Here is a 21538-nt window from a genome sequence, read left to right on the forward strand (position 1 = left end):
TGAGTTGAAATAAGTCCAGGGAGACAAAGGTTGTTGAAGGTGGGAGATCAAACATTACACAATCACATCATTGGGTCAGAAATATGTGTCACTCCTGAGAAGAGTGTGTTTTTCACACACAGAGCATTGCCAGCAGTTGCATTAGACAAATATCTGGATTTAAGGAGCTGCTGAAATGCTTTGCTGAATGGAGCTGTGCAGTGTCAGGACATTACTTTCAGGCCTATAAGCAAGTAAGGAATCTTATTGGAGTCCAGAGAAACAGTCAGCACCATTAAAAATCAAGTCATGTGGTAATTGAGCAATTAGGTATTTAGGCTATGGCCTTAAAATTATTATTGCAACACATGCAAAGTCCTCATGCTCTGGACTGAAGCTCTCTTAAGCCAGAGAGAGTTAGAATCATAGAATCATAGAATCATAGAATCCTTTAACGGACAGCTGCCTCATAGCACCACGGGGCAAGCCTGCACCAATATGGGTGACTGAATTCCTTTGAAGCATTAGTAAAAGTAATCTAAACCAATCAGGCTTCTTTGTGACTTAAACAGATAAAGGCTGTGAAGGATCACCTCAACTTAATTTCATCTGTCTCAAATGAAAATATCTTTACTCCCCACTAGATCATCTCAGTCTCTCTATCACTAATTGCCACTCTTTTTTGTTTTCTAGGCATATTCTGTTATGAAAGTTATGTATATTACTTCCTAACCCATTTCCAAGTAAATGAGCCACAGGAGTAGAACTCTAGCTTTTTAACCCTTTAGTGAAATAAACTGCTCCACCTCCTCCTGGAATGGATTAGAGGAAAGCAATTCTGCAGGCACTGAGGAAACAACAACCCTGCCAGGAGAAGAGACAATGTTTTCTTCAGCCAGCTCAGTGCAGCTGAGAGCCTTTGTCCAAAGCCCAGGAATATCACAGGATCTGCCTCTGCCACACCAAGAAATTTAACCTTGGGCTGGAGACAGTGGCTTGTTAAACCACTCTAGGAACTCCCACAAGACTATATCCTCAGGCAAAAATTAACAGTAAATTATGCGAGGATGGACTCAATAGCTGCTGAAGAATCTTTGTGCACGCTTTATTTGCTAGTGTACGTTTAGTTATGAGAGTGGAAAATACAGTCCTCTCTATGGCATCCATATTACGAAACTAGAATTAAGCAAGGGTACCCAGGACATAAATGTAGGCATGTGCTCACATAAATCTAAATCTATAAGATAAATACAAATATTAATTGAGCCTCTTTTTCAGGAATCAGTTGCAACAGCTTCTTTTCTTCAGAAGAAGAAAAGTGCTTGCAGGTTAAAGAAAAAACCAAAATAACCCAAAAATCAAAATACCCCAACCAACTAAAAAAAATATTTTGGGAAGGAGTGGGTGGATTATTTAAATACCAGTGAGGAAGGCGAGCTTGTTAGGATAAGAATGATGTTGACAAAAAAGGGATAAGAAGAATAAGAAGATATAATCTGACAATGAACACATTAAGACTTGCCAGTTTTTATCATTACAGTTCTGGATTTAGTTTTCACTTAGAGCAGAGAGGCCAACAGCTTAACCCAAACTGCTTGTTGCAGTCCTTACTGGAGGTTTCCTAGACCTGCTGTGATCTCAAAAACTCACTACTGAAAGTATTTGTACACTCTTTTAAGTGAAATTCACAAACGCAACCTCTAAGACTATGGAGTTTGGGATATTTATTTTTCTGTCAGGTAATGTTTATGATGAAAACAAAGCTTCAAAAGCCCCTTCCCTTGGGAGAATTACATAGTGCATACTTGATGCTGAAATTTTGGGTGGGACTTTCCATGAGCATCTGTATCTTCAAATGTTGTAACAGTAGTGCAGCCTAGAAACTTCAAATCCTTTTCAAGCCCTTTTAGTATGTGCTGTGTTATCTTACAAATGACAAGCCTTGAAGTATTTACCCTCATGAATATCCAACTGCCTTTACAAATTCCTGGCCAGAGAGGGAAGGGCTGAAGCTCTCAGCCCTTCTCTGTCAGTCACTCTGGGTAGCAATTCCAGCATCTCCAGTGGACCACGCTGGGATCTTCAACGGGCCCCAGGAGCAGCCAGGTGAATGATGTGAGATAGCACAGCTGGGGGTGCTCCCCTTTAGTTACACAGCAGGAAAGAAACACTCAGCGTTTGCCCCACTACAGACAAAAACAAAGGGCTCATTTCTCCTCCTTCCCTTCCTCATTTTCACCTCACCCTTTCCTACTCCCTCATAAACCTGCTCAAGATTGCTGACACCTTTGCTTCTCATGCACAATGAAATGCTGTTGAAAAAGAAGCAATTTCCATGTGGAAACAGAATTTTCCTGAGGGGCTCTACAAAGGCCAGAAAACTAAGGAAATGTAAAACCTTTTCTACAACCTCAGCTCAACATTAAAAATGAGCACACCAAGGCCCTCAGAATCACATACTTCTCCTGCAAGGAAGACAGTAAACTTGAAATTTGTGTTGATGGCATTATTTAATGCACAGTTGGAGGGTTTTGAGACAGACTGATGATGAGAGCCTGACTAGATCTGAGCAGAAATGGAGAAGCCCACAAAGGACAGCAAACAGGGAGAAGGAATATGGAGGGAAGAAAGATGATGTAATGGGCAGATTGTCAGGCAATACCCCAGCCTTGGAAAAGAGATGTGGACAGCATCAGATAATGGCCAATGGGAGTGAGATGGAATGAGATTGACCCATGCAAAAGTTCAGGAAACTATCTAAACTTTTTTCTTCCTTAACGGATTGAAGCTTTCTTAATGAATATTCCAAAGATAAAGTTTAATATGGAATTGACTGCATCAGATTTTGGGTTACAACTGGAAGAATAGCTCATGATTTTGACCACAGGAGGGCTCCAAGGTTTCATGAATGCATATGGAAACCTGTTGAGAAAGGCTAGAATTAGATGTGGCACAGAAAGTGAAAGCCATGGAGGTGCACTCTTAGTTCAATGCGGAAGTCTACAAGCCCAGCTGAGCATGCTGCAGATAATGGGGTGTTTTTAAACAAAGGAGAGAAACAAAAAGAACAATTTTCCTGCAAACTTCTTTTTTCTCTACTGCCTTAAGAGGATCATCATAAAGATGACAGTTGTTAGATCCTTAAATGGATGTTTGGGGATTCAATGTTTATCACACAGGAAAAGACTGATTACATCTGCCCCAGCTCTGCAGCCACGCAGGTAAGATACAGCCCAGGAGAAGCAGGAGAAGGTATCACATCATCTGTGACGTGCTTCCTACTGTCTTTTTCTCTAGACTCTGCAGAGGTATGCACTAAGTGTACTACAATCCTGAGTACAGCAAGGGGCCTGTGGCCATGGGGAAGCAGGGACAACTGTTCATGTGGCACTACAATGGAGGAGGAAGAGGAGGATGTAGTTACTGTCAGTCAACCCAGAAGATCATGTCCATGCACAGAAAGCACATCCCAAAAGCCAACTGGAAACACGGAAAAGACTACAAGTACAAATGACAACGCGCATCCAGCAGAGAGCAGGTGAAACCACAGCCATCAGCTACGTCCTAGAGATGTGTTGGGTGAAAATAGGCCAATGAACAGAGGTGATCTGTTGCAGTCAATGCTGAGATAGAACCTGAACTCTGGCTCATCTGGATTGGGTCTGATCTTTCTAGCCTCAGAAATGAAATACTGACATTAGGAACAGTTAATTTTCCCTGTTGCTAGCAATAGTCGAGCTGCTCATGGCCTGTGAGGAGTGGTTCTGGTTGATTCATGAGAGCTTTGGCATTCTACCCTCAGGGACATTAAATGCCTTCAGACAAAGACACCTACCTGGGTAAAGGCCACCAGATTAAATACTCTGAAGAAGGTTTTTATCTGAAAAACTGGCCCTGGGTTTTAACTGCACTGGAAAAGAAAATGGGGATATATCAGGAACTTCCACATCCTCTTCAGATTAAGTGTGTGTAACTTGACAGAGCTAAAAGCTGGTAGGCTAACACTAAAGCTATTTGTAGATGATTAACAGATCAAAGCTAAAATAAAACAGGGAGGTCAGCAGAAAAAAAAATTGCTGTGTAAGGAGATAAGAGAAGTTTCCCATTTCAGGAGACAGAAGAGGTTGAACAGGTTGAAGGTCCAGGAGATGCTCCCAGAAGGGGATTTGGGCTAGAGATTTATTTGGGGGGTGTGCAAAGTTCCTGTTCTCTTATCCAGCCTCTTCTGATACATCAGTCCTCCCTGCAGAAAAGAAGAAAAAATTCCCTATTTGCTGCACCCAGCCAGGAAAAAACATTGATGAAAATATCCCCTGAAAAGGATTTAATCCTTTTATGTTGAGAGTTTATGATGTCAAATAATCCCACCTCTTTTCTAGTAAATTCCAGTTTTAGGGTCAATCAGTTACAGCTGTGCTAATCCACAGTTACTAACTTCTTTGCCTGCTGGTGTCTCCATGGTGAAACCTGCAGATGAAACCTGGGTGACCTCCCTCTGCCTTTCCCTGCCGTGTTTGGAAAACAAATGATAAGGTAACACAGTAAGGTAAGGCTCCACATCAACTGTGCACATACCAGGGATGCTGTAAGCAGGGCAGGGATTTTCCTTTGGGAGGGCAGGTCTGGATAAATTACGTCCCAAATTTTTGACTTGTAAAGGGAAAGAAACCTGTGGGTTTTTTTCTGCAGCTGACTGTTAAAGCAATGCTGCTTTTTATGTCAACATACATTTTAGTAAATGTTAGTTTGTACTCTGTAGTGACAGGCTGTTTGCAGTAACCTTGGGAATACTGCTCTTATCTTGTATTTACACAACAAGTGCAAAGAAACGAGATTAGGTATTTTTCTGCAATGTTTAAAAAAACTTCTTTTCTCCTCTCTTGAAAAGGGCTGAACTTTAAACATTTCAAGCACATTTCCCTCATTTGGAAGATGTACAGTTAACGTGGTATTAATCATTTACTGGCAGGTCTATCCTGGTCAGACTATACTTTTCATGACTGTACCAAGTCTCTTAGGTCAAGTGCAACAGTGGTCTGAGACTGCAGTAAGGGAAATTGAAACTAGTCAAAAACTGACCTCGACTAGGACCATATACAGGATGGACAGACAAGTACTGTGGCATCTCTCTGGGATACAGAAGGACTCTGGTAAGGAACCAGGCCTCCAAAAGCATTTTGATGCATGGGATTGATAGAAAACCAATTCAACATTATTTATTGCCCTCAAAGAAAGGGAGTTTTGATTCTCTTGCCCTGTATTCAAATTTTATTTCAGCCACATGATTCTGAAGCTTTTGCTTTACAAAACATACCTTGTACTCTCCTGTCAGTGATAGCACTAGCAAAAATTATTTCAAAATGTCACATACTAAGCCCTGTACAGGAGTGCTGTGACCAGCTTTACAGGCCATACTATATGCATGCCTTTAAACAGACTATCCAACCTCTCCATGCCACAGTTTCATCCATGCCTGTGGTAACAGCAGCCTCCCAGATGTTTCATTTATCTCTCTGTGCCAAACCAGCAGGATAATCCCAGCTGCCCTAAGTGCCAAACTCATTGGAAGAGCACCGTACCGGAGCAGAGAGGAAGAGGCAGCTCTGCAACATCCACACCCTCCCTCGCTCTGGGAAAGCCCAGCTCTACCCCTCTCTCACAAGGCAGAACAAGTGAATTTGCCCCTCTGTTGGTAGGGCCTTGCAGGTTTTCTAAAAAGTAATATATAAAGGGCGAATTTTCTCAATTGTACTGCAAGCAGTATCTCCTCTGTCTCCTGCAGAAAGGAGCCAAGATAATCTGCACAGAAGTGTCATACAAATTTAATGGTAGTTAAAGATGTTGGATGTGGATGTGAGACTGAAGGGAATGATTGCTGGAACATCAGTTCCTGCTGCTACAAATTTTTTTTCCTTCAGCCAGGTCCTGCATTCTGTCCTCACTGTGTAAGACAGACATTGCCCAAGTTCCTGTTCTCTCCTGCAACTAGCAACACCTTCAGAGGGAACCTCCTTCAGCTTTCCTGAAAAGGTTTTTGGCTCCTGGCTGTGTGCAGGAATTAGAGAGCTATTTCACCTGTTGTACCTGACAGACTGATGGATAGGAGGAAACCAAATGTAAGGGAAACAGGGACTTCATAAACCTCCCATGTGTGTGTATTTTAATTTGTAGTCTCAAAATCTTCACACATTCAGCTGACCAACTATTTGCATACAAAGCACTGAGAAGCAAGGGATCATGGCAGGGCTGCTATGGAGCAGCCTCCAGGGACACAGCAAGATTGGCCTAATTACACATGGTTATTACTCACACTAAATCCGTGTGAACTCTGGAAAAACCTTCACAAGATGGCACAGACTTGACAATTAAATATTTTCATTTTCTTGCTCATCTAGAGATGAAATTGCTTTACAACACGATGCAAACTGATCTGCTGTTAGCAAACCAGAACCAACATTCAAAAAAGTGCAGAAACTGTTGAATATTGTACCTAACTCCATAAAAGAGGCTAAAGGCTGGACATGGAGAAGAGGGAAACAGCAAGTAGAAAGTCTCTAATCAAGCTGTTAGCTGGCCAGGACAGAACATAATCAGAAGTCATTAAGTACTCTGGTACTGTCAGAACAGGATGGGGACTTTTGCTGTAATTTCTGCATCATGACCATTCTGTTGGTCAGGTTACTTGACCTGCTTTCAGTGCTTATCTGTTAAGGATATGTGACTGTGAAAAAGGGGTTAAAAAAAGTAACAGTTTCCTGTAGGAGGGTTATTCTAGTTGCACAATTACATCTGAAGGATTTTTCCCAGAGCAAAAGGACTTTGCCAGGTGTGCAGGACATCACAGCTTTTGTCATTGTGGCAGTTGCTCAACTGAACTGCCTCTAACTCATTGAACATGCTTCAAATTTACATCACCAAGAGCAAACAGTTATTACCTAAATCCTCAAAAATAGTGTTTGCTCCACAGAAAAATTCAGTGCTTGTTCTCCTCAAAGGACCTCTTGCTGAAGCCAGAGAAATATCAAGAAAAGGCAATATGTAACAGAAACAAGAGGTATTTAATCCTTTCAAAATGGTCTGACAGGATTGGCAGGCAGAAGGGCTCCTTCCCTCTGCCCTAAGCTAACATTCACCCTGAAGACTACTGGAGGCAAATTATAAGTTTCCTTTAAAATACCTGTTGTTCCTGCAGAGCTCATGTTGCTCAGAGGGATTTACAAGGCCTTAGCCTAGAGCTTTTGTGTTGATAAGGCATCTTTCAATGGGAAAAGTACTCCATGCCATGTGCAGAAGTCACCACAAATATTTCTCAGCAGAGTTATTTCTGCTATGTCATGCAGTAAAATAAAACAGCAATACCATGCAGGAACGTGGAATCAAAGGCTGAAGAGAAGTAGGTAGGACAGAAGTAAATTACTAGTATTTACTGTCACAGTAAGAAACTTAGTCAAAAAATCGATGTTTCCCTACACATCGCCACTGTTTAGTGAAACCAAGGGTTAAATTGTCTGTCCCAACCATTTTCAATCACTAATGACATTTCAGAAGCAAACTTCTTTGAACACAGTATTATTTTTTCAGAGCTTAAATGTTCCTTTGGTATAAATTTCATGTTATTTTGGGAGAAAATAAAAGAATTACATAATTTGTTCAATTTGATTAAAAACACAAACAAACAGAGCAACAGATTAATGTCAAAGCAAAACAGCAGTGGTGGTCTTTAGTTTAGTTTATGAACCACCACATTAAATCATCACTTAAGTTCATGTGAAGGAATTAGGTCTTAAGAGAAAGTTCTTTTAAATCCAAAGGAAATACCCTTTGTAGTACATGTAAGAACATTAAGTTTATCATGGCAAGAAGCCCTGCTGAAAGCTTGAAGGAAAATATTTCTGTGCTACCAGACAACCACAAGAGACAATTTTTAAGTTGCAAGAATGGGATGTTTCCCATAGCTTGGTGCAGTTTATTAGAATTTCCATCCTAATATTTTGGAGTTATTATAAAGTATTCAAGCTTTGTGCTTTACTAAATTAAACAGAATTAGGCAGACAGAAAAATAAATTTTTGTCTGGTCACAAGAGCTTTATTATCTATGTTAACATGATTAATTCCAGTTTACTACTTTCTCTTAGATGGATGCTACAGGGATGCAAGTTGATGTGCTAGAATAATTTTACTTAGGAGACCCTGGCTACTCATCTGTGTACATGGCTGAGATGCTTTCCAGCCCTTCCCTCTTCCCTTCAGCAGTTGCAATCCTCAAGGAGAAAATAGACACAACTTTCATAGAGAGAGGAAAACGTGTAAGCCCAAACAAAGGCTTTACAATAGTGTCATTAGTGGGTTCAGCCTCAAAGGCATTCAAAACAATAATTCCTCTTTTCCATCATCTAGGTACACTAACACTAATGCTCCATAACATATGTCTTCCTTAAAAAATCCTTTCCACAGTTCTGGAGCAGGGCCAAGTGGCATCAGGCATGGGGTATCCCTGCTAGCTCATGACAGCAAGCATCCTCCCGTCCCAGCTCTCCCCCTAAGGCAAAACCTAACCAGTAATGACTGCTCTGGGTGTCTATTTTTTGGTCTCATTGCTGAGTATGAGGGCAGGGCACCTGGGCCCCTGGCAGTCCTCTTACCAGCAAACCTAAGGGTTTGAGAAGGGCTCTACCCAGTAAGAGATCTGTCAGCACTCAGCTGCCCGCAAGCCCCTCTGAACATCCCTGTGAAAGGAAATCAAAACACATTAAAAAAACTGAATGTGTGGTTTATTATATTTAAGATGCTATTTGTCTATAGTGTTTAAATATCTCTGTCACACAGTTACCAGTAAATGAGTGTAATTTTACATGTTCAGTATTTTGATACACAGTACAGGACTACAAGTGTGGTAAAGGAGCATGAGAAATTAATATTTCCTTGATGCACGCATCAAACCTTGCAGCACCACTTAAAAGCTCAGAGTAAGGACTCAAAATGCAGTATTACAAGCACTACTAAATCAACCAAGAGACATACCTATATTAAACATTAGAGAAACAAAACAAATGACACAAAGGTTTAATGTTTAAGATTTGATACAGGATTAAAATACTAATATTTTTAATGTCCTGGCCTCAAATTAATAAATATAAAAACAATATAAAAATATACACCAGTTGATAAAAGGATGCACTGAGTAAGGTTAGAAAGCTAAATTTCACTTTCAAACGTATGCAGGTATGTCTTTAGGGAGAGGATTTCTGTGTAGCTGCGACTGGTCTTTCGGAAGAAGTCCAAGCTAGTGAGCTGCTCAATGTCACGGACACGCGCAGTGTGCATCTTAAGAAGATCTTCAACCCACTTTGACTCATCCTCTGAGCTCTGGGGAAAAAGTAAAAAAAAAAAAAATTATCACAAGTCTTGTCAAAAATCATCTCCAAAAGCAAATGCAACTTGTCTACACATTTGTTCCAGATTTGAAGAAGAATCTCTGTGCCTTATTCAAGAATGAATAAGGTAAATGAATTCCAAGAAAATGAATTTGACATTTTAGATGTGAGATGAATCCTGCAGTTTTATTTCGGTACCCATTTTATGATGGGGTTGACACAATGACCATAATCATCCAGAAAAAGCTAGCCTCAAGTTGCAGGTGTTTCAGAACAGCTATAGGTTTTTAGAAGATCTACTGGTCACTCCATGTTTTTCTGTCTCACAGAAAGAACTCCATATTAATCGCTTTTGATTTACCAAAGGCCAAACTCTAGGCTCTTTGGCTTTGAATTCTACACCTACACATTATTCTTAATCTAATCTAATACAGTAATATTTTAATATTTCCATTTTGCTTTTAGAGGACCTTCACAATTCATTACACAGTCGGACAATGGTTTGTGTAGGTACCTAAAAACTCTTGTGATTGGAACATACATATTATTCACTGATTGAAAAAAGAATTTAACCAAGCATTTCCTGATACAAAGAAAAAAAAAATTGCAGGAAGGTTATGCTGCCAGAGTGTTTGGGGTCAGGTTGTGTTCTCTTAGGGGACAGCTGCTGCCTCATGCCTTGTGCCGGCACCAGCACATGTTGGAGTCATCCACAAACTAAGGTAACTTGCAAACACATCAGAAAATCAGCCCTGCAAAACACTGCAGTGACTGGCTGTTTGTGTGCCTTAACCAGCCCAGCAACATGTGCCACAAGCACTGCACCCAGGCCTGGGGACAGCACAACGGGGCCCAGACATGGGAAAAGGACAAAGCAAACAGGACTTTTCCCCCTTTGGCCCCTCTGGCTGGTACCTGTACACCACTGCTAGGGAAGTGGGTTATATCTCGGGTATTTAGACTTCATGTGTGTGTCTATTCCTGGAAATTAACCCTTTCCTGACTGCCTCAGCAATGTCCTCCTACCAAATGATCCTCTCATGAATCAAGACTAAACTCCAGCAATGCCAGGACCTATCCAGTGCAGTAGCTGAGCCACAGACTAGGAAGTGGGTCACCCAACAAGGGGCAGGAGGGAGAGGTGATCATTTGCACAGAGAGGACACCAAGTCCCAGACAGATCACAGCTGGCTGCTCTAAAGCAAACGTCCATGACCCCGTCAGCACCTGTTTGGTTCAAAGCTCTCAGCCCCAAAACAGCTTTCCTGTCCTACCTCTAACAACCTCAGGACCAAAATCAGGTCTGGAGCAAGAAAAGAGAGATACAAATTAAGAGGGAAGAGGAGGGAGTGTGTCCTGCTCACTCCTCTTTGCCTGCAGTGCCGTGCTCCGGGGATGCTCCCGGCAGCACGCGGCCACAGGAAGCCCCTGCTCAGCCTTCAGCCGCAACAGGGGTCTGCAAAGAGGCCTCAGCAGGGCTGCCAGTGCAAAGGCAGCCACTGTGGCACTTTTGCTTTCTTCAAGCCTTTCTTCTGAGCAGGAAATCTGCAGAGCTCAAAAGGAAGTTATGAGCAAGCTACAAAGTTCACTCTTTTTTTGAATACAAGCAGTTTGCAAAAGATCTGCAACATGAATAAATTACAGGATAGGGAGGCTTGTTTAACCTAGTCCAGCAAGGCAGCATTTGCATGACTCCAGAAAATCAATCAACTGATCTATGTTTTATTTTTTCCAGTCCACAACTGGCCCATGAAGCCTCAGGCCCAGAAGCAAGGATTTTAAATAGTGATCAACCAATTCAGTATTACCACATAAATGAATGAAGTGTATACATTTAAAAGCCAGTTTTCTCCAGCTTTAGTGCTTAGTCCTACCTCAAAAATAAGGAGACTTTTAGAAGGAAAACGTAACAATTGAAAACATGGAGATAAATAGGAAGAGGTGATCAATGAGGAGGCTAGCACAAAACCCAGTGGAAAAAAATACCAGGTATTCTGCACAAGAATCTCTCTGAATATCAATTGGAAAGCTGAACACGATGCATGTAGACAGGTGGGTGAGGAACTGACTTTAGAAAAGAAATCTAAGTGCTTTGCTGAAAGAGAAAACAGTGGCCTGGAAGAATTTTCTAGGAATTCTAGTTTCTAGAGTTCCTTCAACTTTAGTCTTAGAAAGGATTTTTTGTAATGTTTTCACACTCACGTCTTGTGCTAAGGTCTTTAGCTAGCAAAACCCCAACAGTTGAGAACTCCTGCCAGTGCAGAGGAAGGTGGAATAGCACAGTGGAGGATGCAGATGCAGGAGCTCCCAGGACAGAGGAAATTGGGTTATCCAAATTGACAGGCAGAAGAGAAGGACCTGGGCTGTGCATGAATGTGAACCACCATTATAACACAGCTATGAAAAAAGCAAATTATAGGCTGTATCAGAGGAGTTGTGTCCAGTGGAAAGAAAACCATTTTAATTTTGAGATCTAAGCTGCAGTACTTAATCTCATTCATAATCCAGATGAAAAAAAGATTGAACTGGATGAGATGCATAGGAGGTCTATTCTACTAACAGTCTCATCCTCTGTTACAAGAGCAAAAAAGATCCTGGGTCTTCCATGAATAGAGAGAAGTTATTTGCCTTGAGAATCATCATAAATCACCTCAAGGGTAAAACCCAGAGAAGGCTATTTAAGACATAGAAAAATGTTGACACAAGAATAAATGGGCATAACCTCACCATGAATAAACACCGTTTAGAAAAGGAACAAATTCAGATGAGAAGAGTGGTGGTGTTCTTCAACAGCTGTGTGAAGAGAATGTGTGTACAGCTAGAGCAGAGGGAAAGCTAATATTTCTTCAGATCTTAAAAGAAAATGGTGGAGAGGTTAAGGCAAAATTCCTATATTATCCCTTGCATTTCATCCATGAAGTATGGTAAGGTTTTATGCAATCACTTCTTTGAATAAATAAGTGTGCAAAAGTAAGGCTGAATGCAATCAATGATGGATTTCAGTGGCAAAAATTTGCCTAACTGTATTTTCAAGAGCAACATTTAAATATTTCGGAGTGGTTCTTTGCTATATAAAAGGCACGGACTAGTATCTGCTAATGACCTTGCAGAAGCACTGAAGATTCTTTCTAACTGTAAATACATACACCATATGCATTTACAAGTAGCATAATCTACAGAGAAAAGAAGCCTGGTTTGAAATGTAAGAAATCAAGGCCTAAAAGAGACCATTATTGTAAAGAGCTCATTAAAAATATTTCAGCAGTTTAAGAGAGTTATGACACACAATATAAGGAGGAAAAAATAAGTTACTTTGTCATAAAATTACATATTGGCAGAGTTACAGGGCAGAGACACTAATAACTACCAAAATAGTAATTTCCAGATCACTAACTGGATCTTGATTCAGAGAAAAGCAGTCCAGGGAAAAGCCACGATGCAATATATGTAGGACTTCCAGAGACTTCTGGTGAAAGATGTCTCTGCCCAAAACAGTTGAGATCCAAACAGGGCCGACCTGCTCAAGAGAGAGGGATACTGCTCCAAAAGCATGGGCCCTGAAAGCAAGCAATATTTGATGAATGAAAAAGAAATAGTGTTCAAGGTCAGTTGTGCTCAGAGTTGGAATGACTATTTCTGCTTGTAGTTGGAATAGGAGTCTTAGCTTTTTTTGCCAATACAAAATTTATAACATTAATGCATTCATTCAGGAAACGGTTGTTAGATGAGTGAGAAAGAAACAGTGTTCCAGGTGAATTGTGTACAGAGTTGAAATGACTATTTCTGCCTGTAGCTGGAATAGGAGTCTTAACTTTTTTGCCAATACAAAATTCATAACATTAATGCGTTCATTCAGGAAACAGTCTCCTGGCAGCCCATAGTGAAGTGTCTGTGTGCAGGAATCCACCCAGCTGTGTAATGGGAGAGCAAGTTCAGGCGGAAGGACAAGGCTAAATACAGCTGCCTGGGAGCTCTGCTGTCCTCATGGAGTGCCAGAGCCCACAGGGGACCCAACAGCCTCCTGCCACAAAATCAGCTGCCAAGTGTGCACTTTCTGCAGTGCTGGCCAGACCAAAGCCTTCATCAAGATCCTTACAGTAAAGGATCTTGCATCCTAATGGAAGATAGAAAAGAAACCAGGAGGGTATTTGGCCATCGCTGTAATAAGAAGCTAAACTTTTCCCTTGAATCAAAGTGTTCTGGAAGCAGCAAGAATTGGCACACTACCCTTGGCAGGTTACAGCAAATACTTTAAATACTGTGTGGGTTGGATGTAATCACGCTGACTGATGCACCCAGACTGCTATAGCAGGCAGATTGCATTGTATCTGCAAATGGAAACTGACCTCCATAAACACATCAGGCTGGGTGCCAGCACAGTATGTTTATGCATACAGCCTCCCCCAAGTCTGCTCTGAAGTTACACTGACAAAATATAGAATCCTACAGGCAAAAAACAATACTGCCAACCTTCTGTATGTCAGTTCTTCCAGACAATTTTAGGCGCAGTAATAGTTCCATACTTTTGCTGCTGTCATGGAGGAGTGCTTTTATCTCATGAGCTAATGACACTTCAACAGAGGCACAACTGTGCTCTCATCCAAGACATTAGTGAACACTTGCTTCCAACAGTAAAGGGCTTTCACATGTCTCAGGGACACATTTACCACAGGGCTGCAGCAGTGCAGCTGAACTCACATTGCAGCTCTCATCGTTGTCAGGCCGGTGGGGAAGGATGTATGAGAGAACAGAGAGTGGTCCATCACACTTGTCAGCTGGCTGAGTGAAATCTAAGCAGCTGGTTATGATGGCATAGTAATGTGTTGGAACAGGGATTGCACTGCCTTCCACAAACCTGAAGGAATAAAGCAAATATTTATCCACAAAGGATGAACTTGTTTGGAAGAAGGTTACACAAACAACATGGTCTTTCCTCTCCTACGTGTGAGGACACTCATACATTGTTGAAATGTGTTTGATTCCTGAACACTATTGAAAGGGAGCATCCAATTAGCTCACACTGTGCTACAGAAATACCTCATGCAGTGCTGAAAGGCTTCTTCAGTTCAGAGACATAGAGAGAATGCACTGCTGAATTAACAAAACTTGAGCATGTAACTCAATAGCACAGCTCTTAAGTGCTTCTTAAGTAAGGAGAATTTTAGAGACAATAGACTATGTGGAACCAAATTGAACTTTGTCTGGAGGATGAAAACAATTTCAAAGTCAAGGTGAATAATTAAGTGCTGAATTGTCATTTCCTTATTTTAACCACTGTCCTACCTACATGGGCATTCAGTCCCAATAACTTTAGAAAGAGCTAGAAAATTATGTCTCCTCACAAAAAATTAAATAATGTGCAGTTAATTAATTGTTTAAGATAAAACCATAATTAAGCGAAGCAATGGCAAAGCAATTTAAAGACAAATACTTACTGTTTTATTTTGTCAGGTGTGTCATGTAAACCATCATAGTCATAGTCAAAGATTGGTCCACTTATAACATTGACTCCATTTCGTTCAGTGGCATATCTCTTCACCAAAACCCTTTGGAAATAGTTCCATACCTCTGTGGGGAAAAAAACCCCAACCCAAACCAATCAATCAACCAAAATTAATTAAAAACCCCCAAAACTCAAAACAAACAGAAGAAGCCCAACCAAACAAAAACACCGCAACACGCCAACATTTGGATAAGTCAAAATATGTCAAGATTATAAAGTTTTTTCTTCCTCAAGATAAAAATCTAGAGGTCAAAAATTATTGACATGACAGTAGGGGAAATGAAAGACTAAGCATTACAGAGTTACTGCAGCTTCATTCAGTTTTGTCAATAAAGTCTATTCAGATTTTGTTCTCTGTTATTTTTTCCCCCAACCAGCGATGAAGGAAATACATGCTACCACTCCCAGGACAGCATTGCCATAGGCCTTGCACAGACATTCTGCTGCTCCTTCACCAAGCTGTAGAAACAGCAATTCACAGGTTTTTGATATCTCTTTAAACACTGCCTTTGTTATCTGCTTACAGGGAACTGTGGTGGGGTGGTGTGTTTAGGGTGTTTTTATTAATCTTAAAAAGGATACAGTACCATGATTAAAAACTAAACCCAAACATTTTAAAAGAAAGAGAAGCGCAAATTCATTCAGTTAAATACTCCTTTGATACAAAATGTTTAACTTTTAAACTAGGTGCCATCAAGGGTGACCAAAGTCATGTCATTGCAGCAACCTTTGGGAAGAGCATGATACACTTTCTCCCACCATGTCCTCCTCAAAAAGTTAAGATTCTTGCAGAGATGGGAAACACACTGGAACCTATCATTCTTTTCTTCTTCTGCTTTTTATTTCAACCAACAGAAGTGTGGGTAAACAAAACTTTTCAGACTTGTAAGAGTTTAACTCTTGTCTTGCCAGCTCAGACCATTAAGTCCATGGTTCCCTGGAGGTGGTGGCAACGACAGCCTTAGGAAGCCCCCTTGAACACCTTGTTCTAACACTGCTCAGTGCCACACACAGTCCCAGCTGGGGTGATGCCCAGGGCCCCACCTGCAGTGGTCTAACAAGAACCTCAGCCTAATCACTTGGCAATACCACTCCTGCAGCTGCTCACTCCTCCTTTGCATGTGCTTTATCAATAAAAACAGTCCAAAAACGAAAGACTCTCCCTTGTCCCATTGCCTCGAGTTTTGTATCGAAATAAGATTGCAGCTCCACTTCCCACTGCAATCACATACAGAGCAATGCCGGGGCAATGAGGCGCCAGCTCAGGGGTATCATTTTTGGAGCTCCAGCAAAGCAGGAACTGCTTAAGCCAGTCTCATTATGGAAAAAGTGGACACAGAATTATTGCCAGTGGGGATGGGATGGGACAGTGAATTATAAACACAAAGCAGAGGAGGGGGCCTCTGCAGCCAGCACTACCACCATAGCCAGCACAGCACAGCACTGCACTGCCACCTCCTATTTAACCTGTCATGGAAAAAGATCCATATAATGAACTTATACTTGGCTCTCAGCACTGCAACCTGTACACATGGAGCAGTATGTAATTTCCCAGCAATGACATTACTACCAGAATTTTTTTGTAAGGAATCTGTGACCCACATGTGAGGAAGAAGGCCGCTATATAAAATGAGCTGCTAGAGGTGGGCTGTTCTCCTGTGATTAGCATTTCAGCCAAATACTTAGATTAACATTAACATTAAGAGCATTTTTATGAAGTGATTCTGGAGTGGGAAATCCCCAATAATTTTTCACTCTTTAATCAGTCAAGTGCTTTTGCTTAGATTTCCAGCAAATATCACCACTGGGTCCTACACAGAGGTTTTTCAGTTAAAAACACTCTTTTCTGGTTAAAAAGGAGAAGTTTCCATAGGCTTTGATGTTTATCCAAACCTCTCTGGCCTAAAATCTGAATTGAAAATCTCACAACAGGCTCTTGAGATTCTTCCAGGGCTTGTCAATCCCTGCCAAGCCAAAAATGCCACCAGAATAGCCTGATGGTTTTCCTACCTCTTGGCAAGACTAGAGAGAAAAGGGATGTGCAGACAAAAGAAATGTTAGTAATATAACCCTGCAGCACTGAAAGTCTCAGACAGGTTTAAATCATCCCTCATTTTCCATAAATTGGTTTTCTCTTCTCTTTTTTTTTTTTAATAGGTAATAAAAATGTTCAGTCTCTCTCCAAGGACGTGGATAGGAAAATGAAATGTAATCACTTGTCCCTGAAGTACAAAATACCAAGGGCACACTCCCAGGCTTGTGCACACTCTCAGGCTCCAGTTGCCTAAGTATGTTCTTCACTAGCTTGAGCTACAGACAAGAAAATCTGAATGGTCTTACAGGAAGCAAATTACTGTGGCACAAAGCACAGCTGCAGACCTCCAGCATGGCTGTGCCATTACTTTAACCCAGCACCAAGGAAAATAAACCTTTCTTAAAACTTAAGCCTTTCTTGTGGTATTTTGCCTGCCCATATCAAGCACTACACAGGTGTCCACAGGTATTAGCTGCTGGCTACAGGTAACTGAATTTAATGTTCTGAACTTGTCCTAGCAATTCATTCCATAATCCAACACAAAGTTAGAAAAAAAAGCTTGCTGGTAAAGAGAAGTATAGTCATGGAAAGAGCACTTACTTTTGAAGGCAGGATACATTGGAATGATATTTGTTATTAGAAAAGCATCATATTTTGCTTCTGCAGAGGAACTTAATTCTGAAAACAGAGAAACAGAAAAATATTAATATGATGAAAGATAAGGATTTCAGAGAATATAGAAATGTTTTGAAAATGCCTTCAGACATTAACCAAAGGGAATACCGTAATCTAAACAGCAATCTGATTGTTATATTCAGAAGTGCACACTACATACATAAAATTTGTCTTTAATGTGACAGCTTAACATGGAAAGGAAGAATTTTATCTGTACTTCAACTGTCAATCAGTTCAAAATATTTTCATATAGCTTATCTATTTTTGCTATCTTAAAATGCAGAGAGCTCTGCAGGCTTTTATAAAAGATGCCAAGGATTTCTTGGGAGAGGAGTGTGGGATTATGTTCTAGTTCTGAGCAAGCCTCTGCAACTGTAATTCCATTTCAGAAATCCACCATAAAATATTTCAGCCACTGAGTGAGGAATACGGAGCAATGAACTTCAAAACTGTGACAGTTGTGCCCTTTCAACATTTACTAATCCCAGAAGATCATGGATCCAATACTGAAGCAAAGCAAGCACATCAGGAGAATTGAGGATGCTTGTTTTACACAGGTTTTCTACTATCACTGTTTCTATAGGATAGTAGAAACTTTTACAGTATGCAAGAGACTAATTCGGATGTATACATTAAATATGTTTATCTTACTGGTGTTTGAAATCAAAATTAATCTGTTTATATCTGGTGGGGTTTGCCTGAAGTTATGTTCACACCAAAAGTTTTCCCTACAAAACAAGAAAACTACAAAATCCCTAGGTAGTAAAAGCTAGGTAAACTTACGAGGAGGAAAAAGGAATCCATAGGAGAGCTGTTTGTCGCCTCTGTAGGCAGAACAGCTCTGGCTGTTTCCTGGAGAAATGCGTAGGTCAGGCCTCACACAGCTGGCAAGGTGCTCTGGGACACCTGACACCTCTGCCTGCATTGAGGAACATGGAGACAACAAAAAATGTACTTTCAGCTTTTACAGATAAAAGGAAACTAGGTCATACTGTTGACAGACTACACAGAAGGCCTTGCGTGCAGTAAAATAAAGCACTTGGCTGTACCACCGAATCCTGCTCTTGCATTGCTGCCTCTTCTTCAGGGAGCAGAAATCCCCACGGGAGAAAATTCAAATGAAGTCACTCATAAAAAAACAAACCCCCCCTTGAACAAAACTTAAAAATAAAACAGGAAAAGAAATACACAACCCTTCCCCTTAAAACTGTTCTCTCATTAAGGAAATGAAAGAATATGGGCATGATTTACAATGGTACTTTGATGTAATTTCTGGTAGGAAGATTTCCCACCAGAAAAATTTCCTGGGGAAGGGAAATTTTAGGACTTCAAGAACAAAGATACCACAGAAATTTTACCAAGATTTTTAAAGCACATTTCAAGAGTAGAGAGAACACTAACCTGTTTAGAAATAGTGTAGGATGTCCACAGAGGCATCAGGAATGTTTCACTGTAGCCACTTTCAAAGTCGTGGTGATGCAAGATATTGTATTTTGTGCGGTACAGTACAGCAGGGCGTCCATATAAAAGATGCTTCTCTAAAAATCAAAAGAAATTACATTTATGTTTATTACTGAAAATCTTAAGGATGAAAACAAAAAGGGGGGTTGGCTTTCCAACAGATGTTGTATTTTTCAGTGATCATTAATGGGATAATGACCCCAAGTAACTACTAAGGAAATCTTTTGACAGAGAGAGAACAAGAAGTCTTAAGCTGTTCTGGCTGAACCCCACTCCAGGTTCACAAATACCCTTAGGGATTAAAAGTCCCTTCTACACTTCAAAGCTTGTTTGTGTCACAGGGTGGAGAGAGGATGTTTTTTTCCAAAAACTGGAGACTCTAACGATCTTTGTGCCCGTCAGTCACACATGAGGTGATAAGGACTTTCTTTTCATCACTTTAAATCAGTCCCAGCCTATCAGTCCTGCCACTCTTCAGTGGACTTTCTCTCTCCTTCCTATGTTTGGTTTTTTGGGTTTTTTTGGTCTCAAAAGTGGGGCAAAAGCGGTCACTCACTCAAAGAGTAGTTTTTTCCCACTTGGCTGACACAGATTTGTTCTGAAGACTGATGTGCTATTTTTTGTCCATCATATCAAAGAAATAAACTAAAAAAACTCCTTTCCCTAACTTTGGCTACAAAAAGACACCTCCAGCTCTGTAAAAACAGCCCTTCTTTCTTGGTAATATGTTATGGTTAAATGTCCTTAGATAACTCTGACGAGCTTGCTTACAAAAAGAAAAAAAAAATTGAAAGGGGTAGAAGAAAAATAAATTTCCTGGATAATCTTGCATTGTCCTGTACAGTCCATTGAATTTGATAACCTTTTGGCAAACACACTTGGCTTGCTTTTGGAAATTAAAACATAGAAACAAGGAAAGTGGCCTAACACAGTTCCAAGATAGGCATTTAACCTGAAAGAAAAGGTCATGTTTTATTAGTGCTCGAGTACAAACAGAGGATGTTTTTATAGGGCACAAGGAAAAAAGTAGGAAATGCCTAGTCTAAGGACAAAGGTGATAAACTTGCTTTATTCAAGAGAAGCTGAAGTCATCTTTTTCTTCTGCCTGTGAATATCAACATGGTGCACCACGATGTAAAGTGCACCATGAAGGAAAATAAAACTTGCATGAAGCAGAAGGGCTTGTTTAAATAAGGACACATCATGCCATTTAACAGAGAATTGACAAATGAGCAAATGCAACTGATTTAAATGCTTACATCTTAAAATAGACCAAAAATACTATTTTTATATTACTGCAGTGAAGTAGATGAAAACCAGAAAGTGAGGAGTAGCTCTTCATTAATTGGGAAAATCAATATAACAAGATGAAAGCTGCAGAAAGGCAATTTAACTCACAAAGAAAAAGACTACGGTCACTAAAGGATAGGCTGCATCGCCCTTTTACAACAGAGGAACTGAAAATACCTTCATAAGGGAATAAAAACAAATCTCCTTAATCATCTTAACAATGCAATTTCAGGGACCTCAAAAAATCTATGCCTAAACTGAAAGCTTCAGAATTTGCTAATTTGGACAATTGTTATGGTAAGGGAAATGCTGTGAATTGTTATGCTGAACTCGATCACCACTGTGAGAAGGAAAACTCTGCTTTGGTGAGCCTTTCAGTCAGTAGAGTTGCTCAGAAAAGCAGCTCCCATCCCCTTTCCTCTGCTCCTCTTGCCCCACTTAAACCTGGACCACAGCCCTGATGCAGCTGAAAGTCCAGCCACACAGAAGTCAGTGCTGGCACACAGCAGGAACTAGTGGCCAGGAGAGCTGGGAATGCTTTCTCCTGGGAGCAACATTGACTTGAGCACTGAAGAGGAACAGAATTGCACTGAGCAGCCTGAACTAGCAGAGCACTTCCTTCACTGTGTAACCTGCACCCTAAGAGCCAAGCATTAAGACTCACTCAGATTGTCAAAGCAGCTGTAGCATCCTTTCTAGGTGAAACCTAAGCCTGGATAACTATGATAAAACCCAGCCCACAAATACAGTCTGGTTTCTTCCCCACTTACAGCCTGTAGTTGAACAGAGTACTGCCTCATGCACCCTCTCCTTTCCTCTTGTCTCTGCCTTCACATACGGGCTTAAAACTTCTCGAGGTGATGGAATGGAAACTCGCATTGCTTTGAACAATACTTCAGTCCTGGTTCAGCAAAAGGTACTGTGTACCTTCTCAAGTGAGCAGCACTTCACCTTGCCCACGAATCTCATGTGTGTCTGAGGGCTACCTTAGCAAGTACTTGAAAAGACAGTTTACTACACATTACCTAAACCACATCAGGAGTTGCTCTGGTATTAATGATGCAAAGTAGTTTACAAAAGAAAATTAAATCAGCTTTCATTAACTGAGGCACCAGGCTCTTACCTTCTGTTCCCTTGATATGAAAGCGCTTGTTGAGTTCATCCAGCTTGTTCTTCTCAAGAACAGAAAAAAAAAGGAATGAGATTAGGACCACTGGAGCA

The 21538-nt window shown here is 40.7% G+C and overlaps 1 protein-coding gene across 6 annotated transcripts in view; it reads right to left on the reverse strand.

Moving 5' to 3' along the window:
• Positions 1-8733: 8733 nt before the first annotated feature.
• The window catches only part of ENPP2 (ectonucleotide pyrophosphatase/phosphodiesterase 2), a 71551-nt gene continuing 58746 nt past the window's right edge, over positions 8734-21538 (reverse strand). For 4 of the 6 annotated variants that reach the window (XM_054293995.1, XM_054293618.1, XM_054293764.1 and 1 more), the window contains exons 19-25: positions 21441-21492; positions 18968-19104; positions 18350-18485; positions 17492-17569; positions 14789-14921; positions 14052-14208; positions 8734-9345 (exon numbers count right to left, since the gene is read on the reverse strand). In XM_054293995.1, the coding sequence (XP_054149970.1) occupies positions 9175-9345; positions 14052-14208; positions 14789-14921; positions 17492-17569; positions 18350-18485; positions 18968-19104; positions 21441-21492 (864 nt within the window). In that variant the 3' untranslated portion in view covers positions 8734-9174. The remainder of the gene's footprint in view (positions 9346-14051; positions 14209-14788; positions 14922-17491; positions 17570-18349; positions 18486-18967; positions 19105-21440; positions 21493-21538) is intronic. The other 2 variants (XM_054293686.1, XM_054293839.1) reach the window with 1 other exon arrangement.

This window comes from Melozone crissalis, unplaced genomic scaffold, assembly GCF_028551555.1.
Source record: "Melozone crissalis strain CALT ecotype California unplaced genomic scaffold, PUWL_Pcris_2 ptg000002l_1, whole genome shotgun sequence".
NCBI classification, from domain to species: domain Eukaryota; kingdom Metazoa; phylum Chordata; class Aves; order Passeriformes; family Passerellidae; genus Melozone; species Melozone crissalis.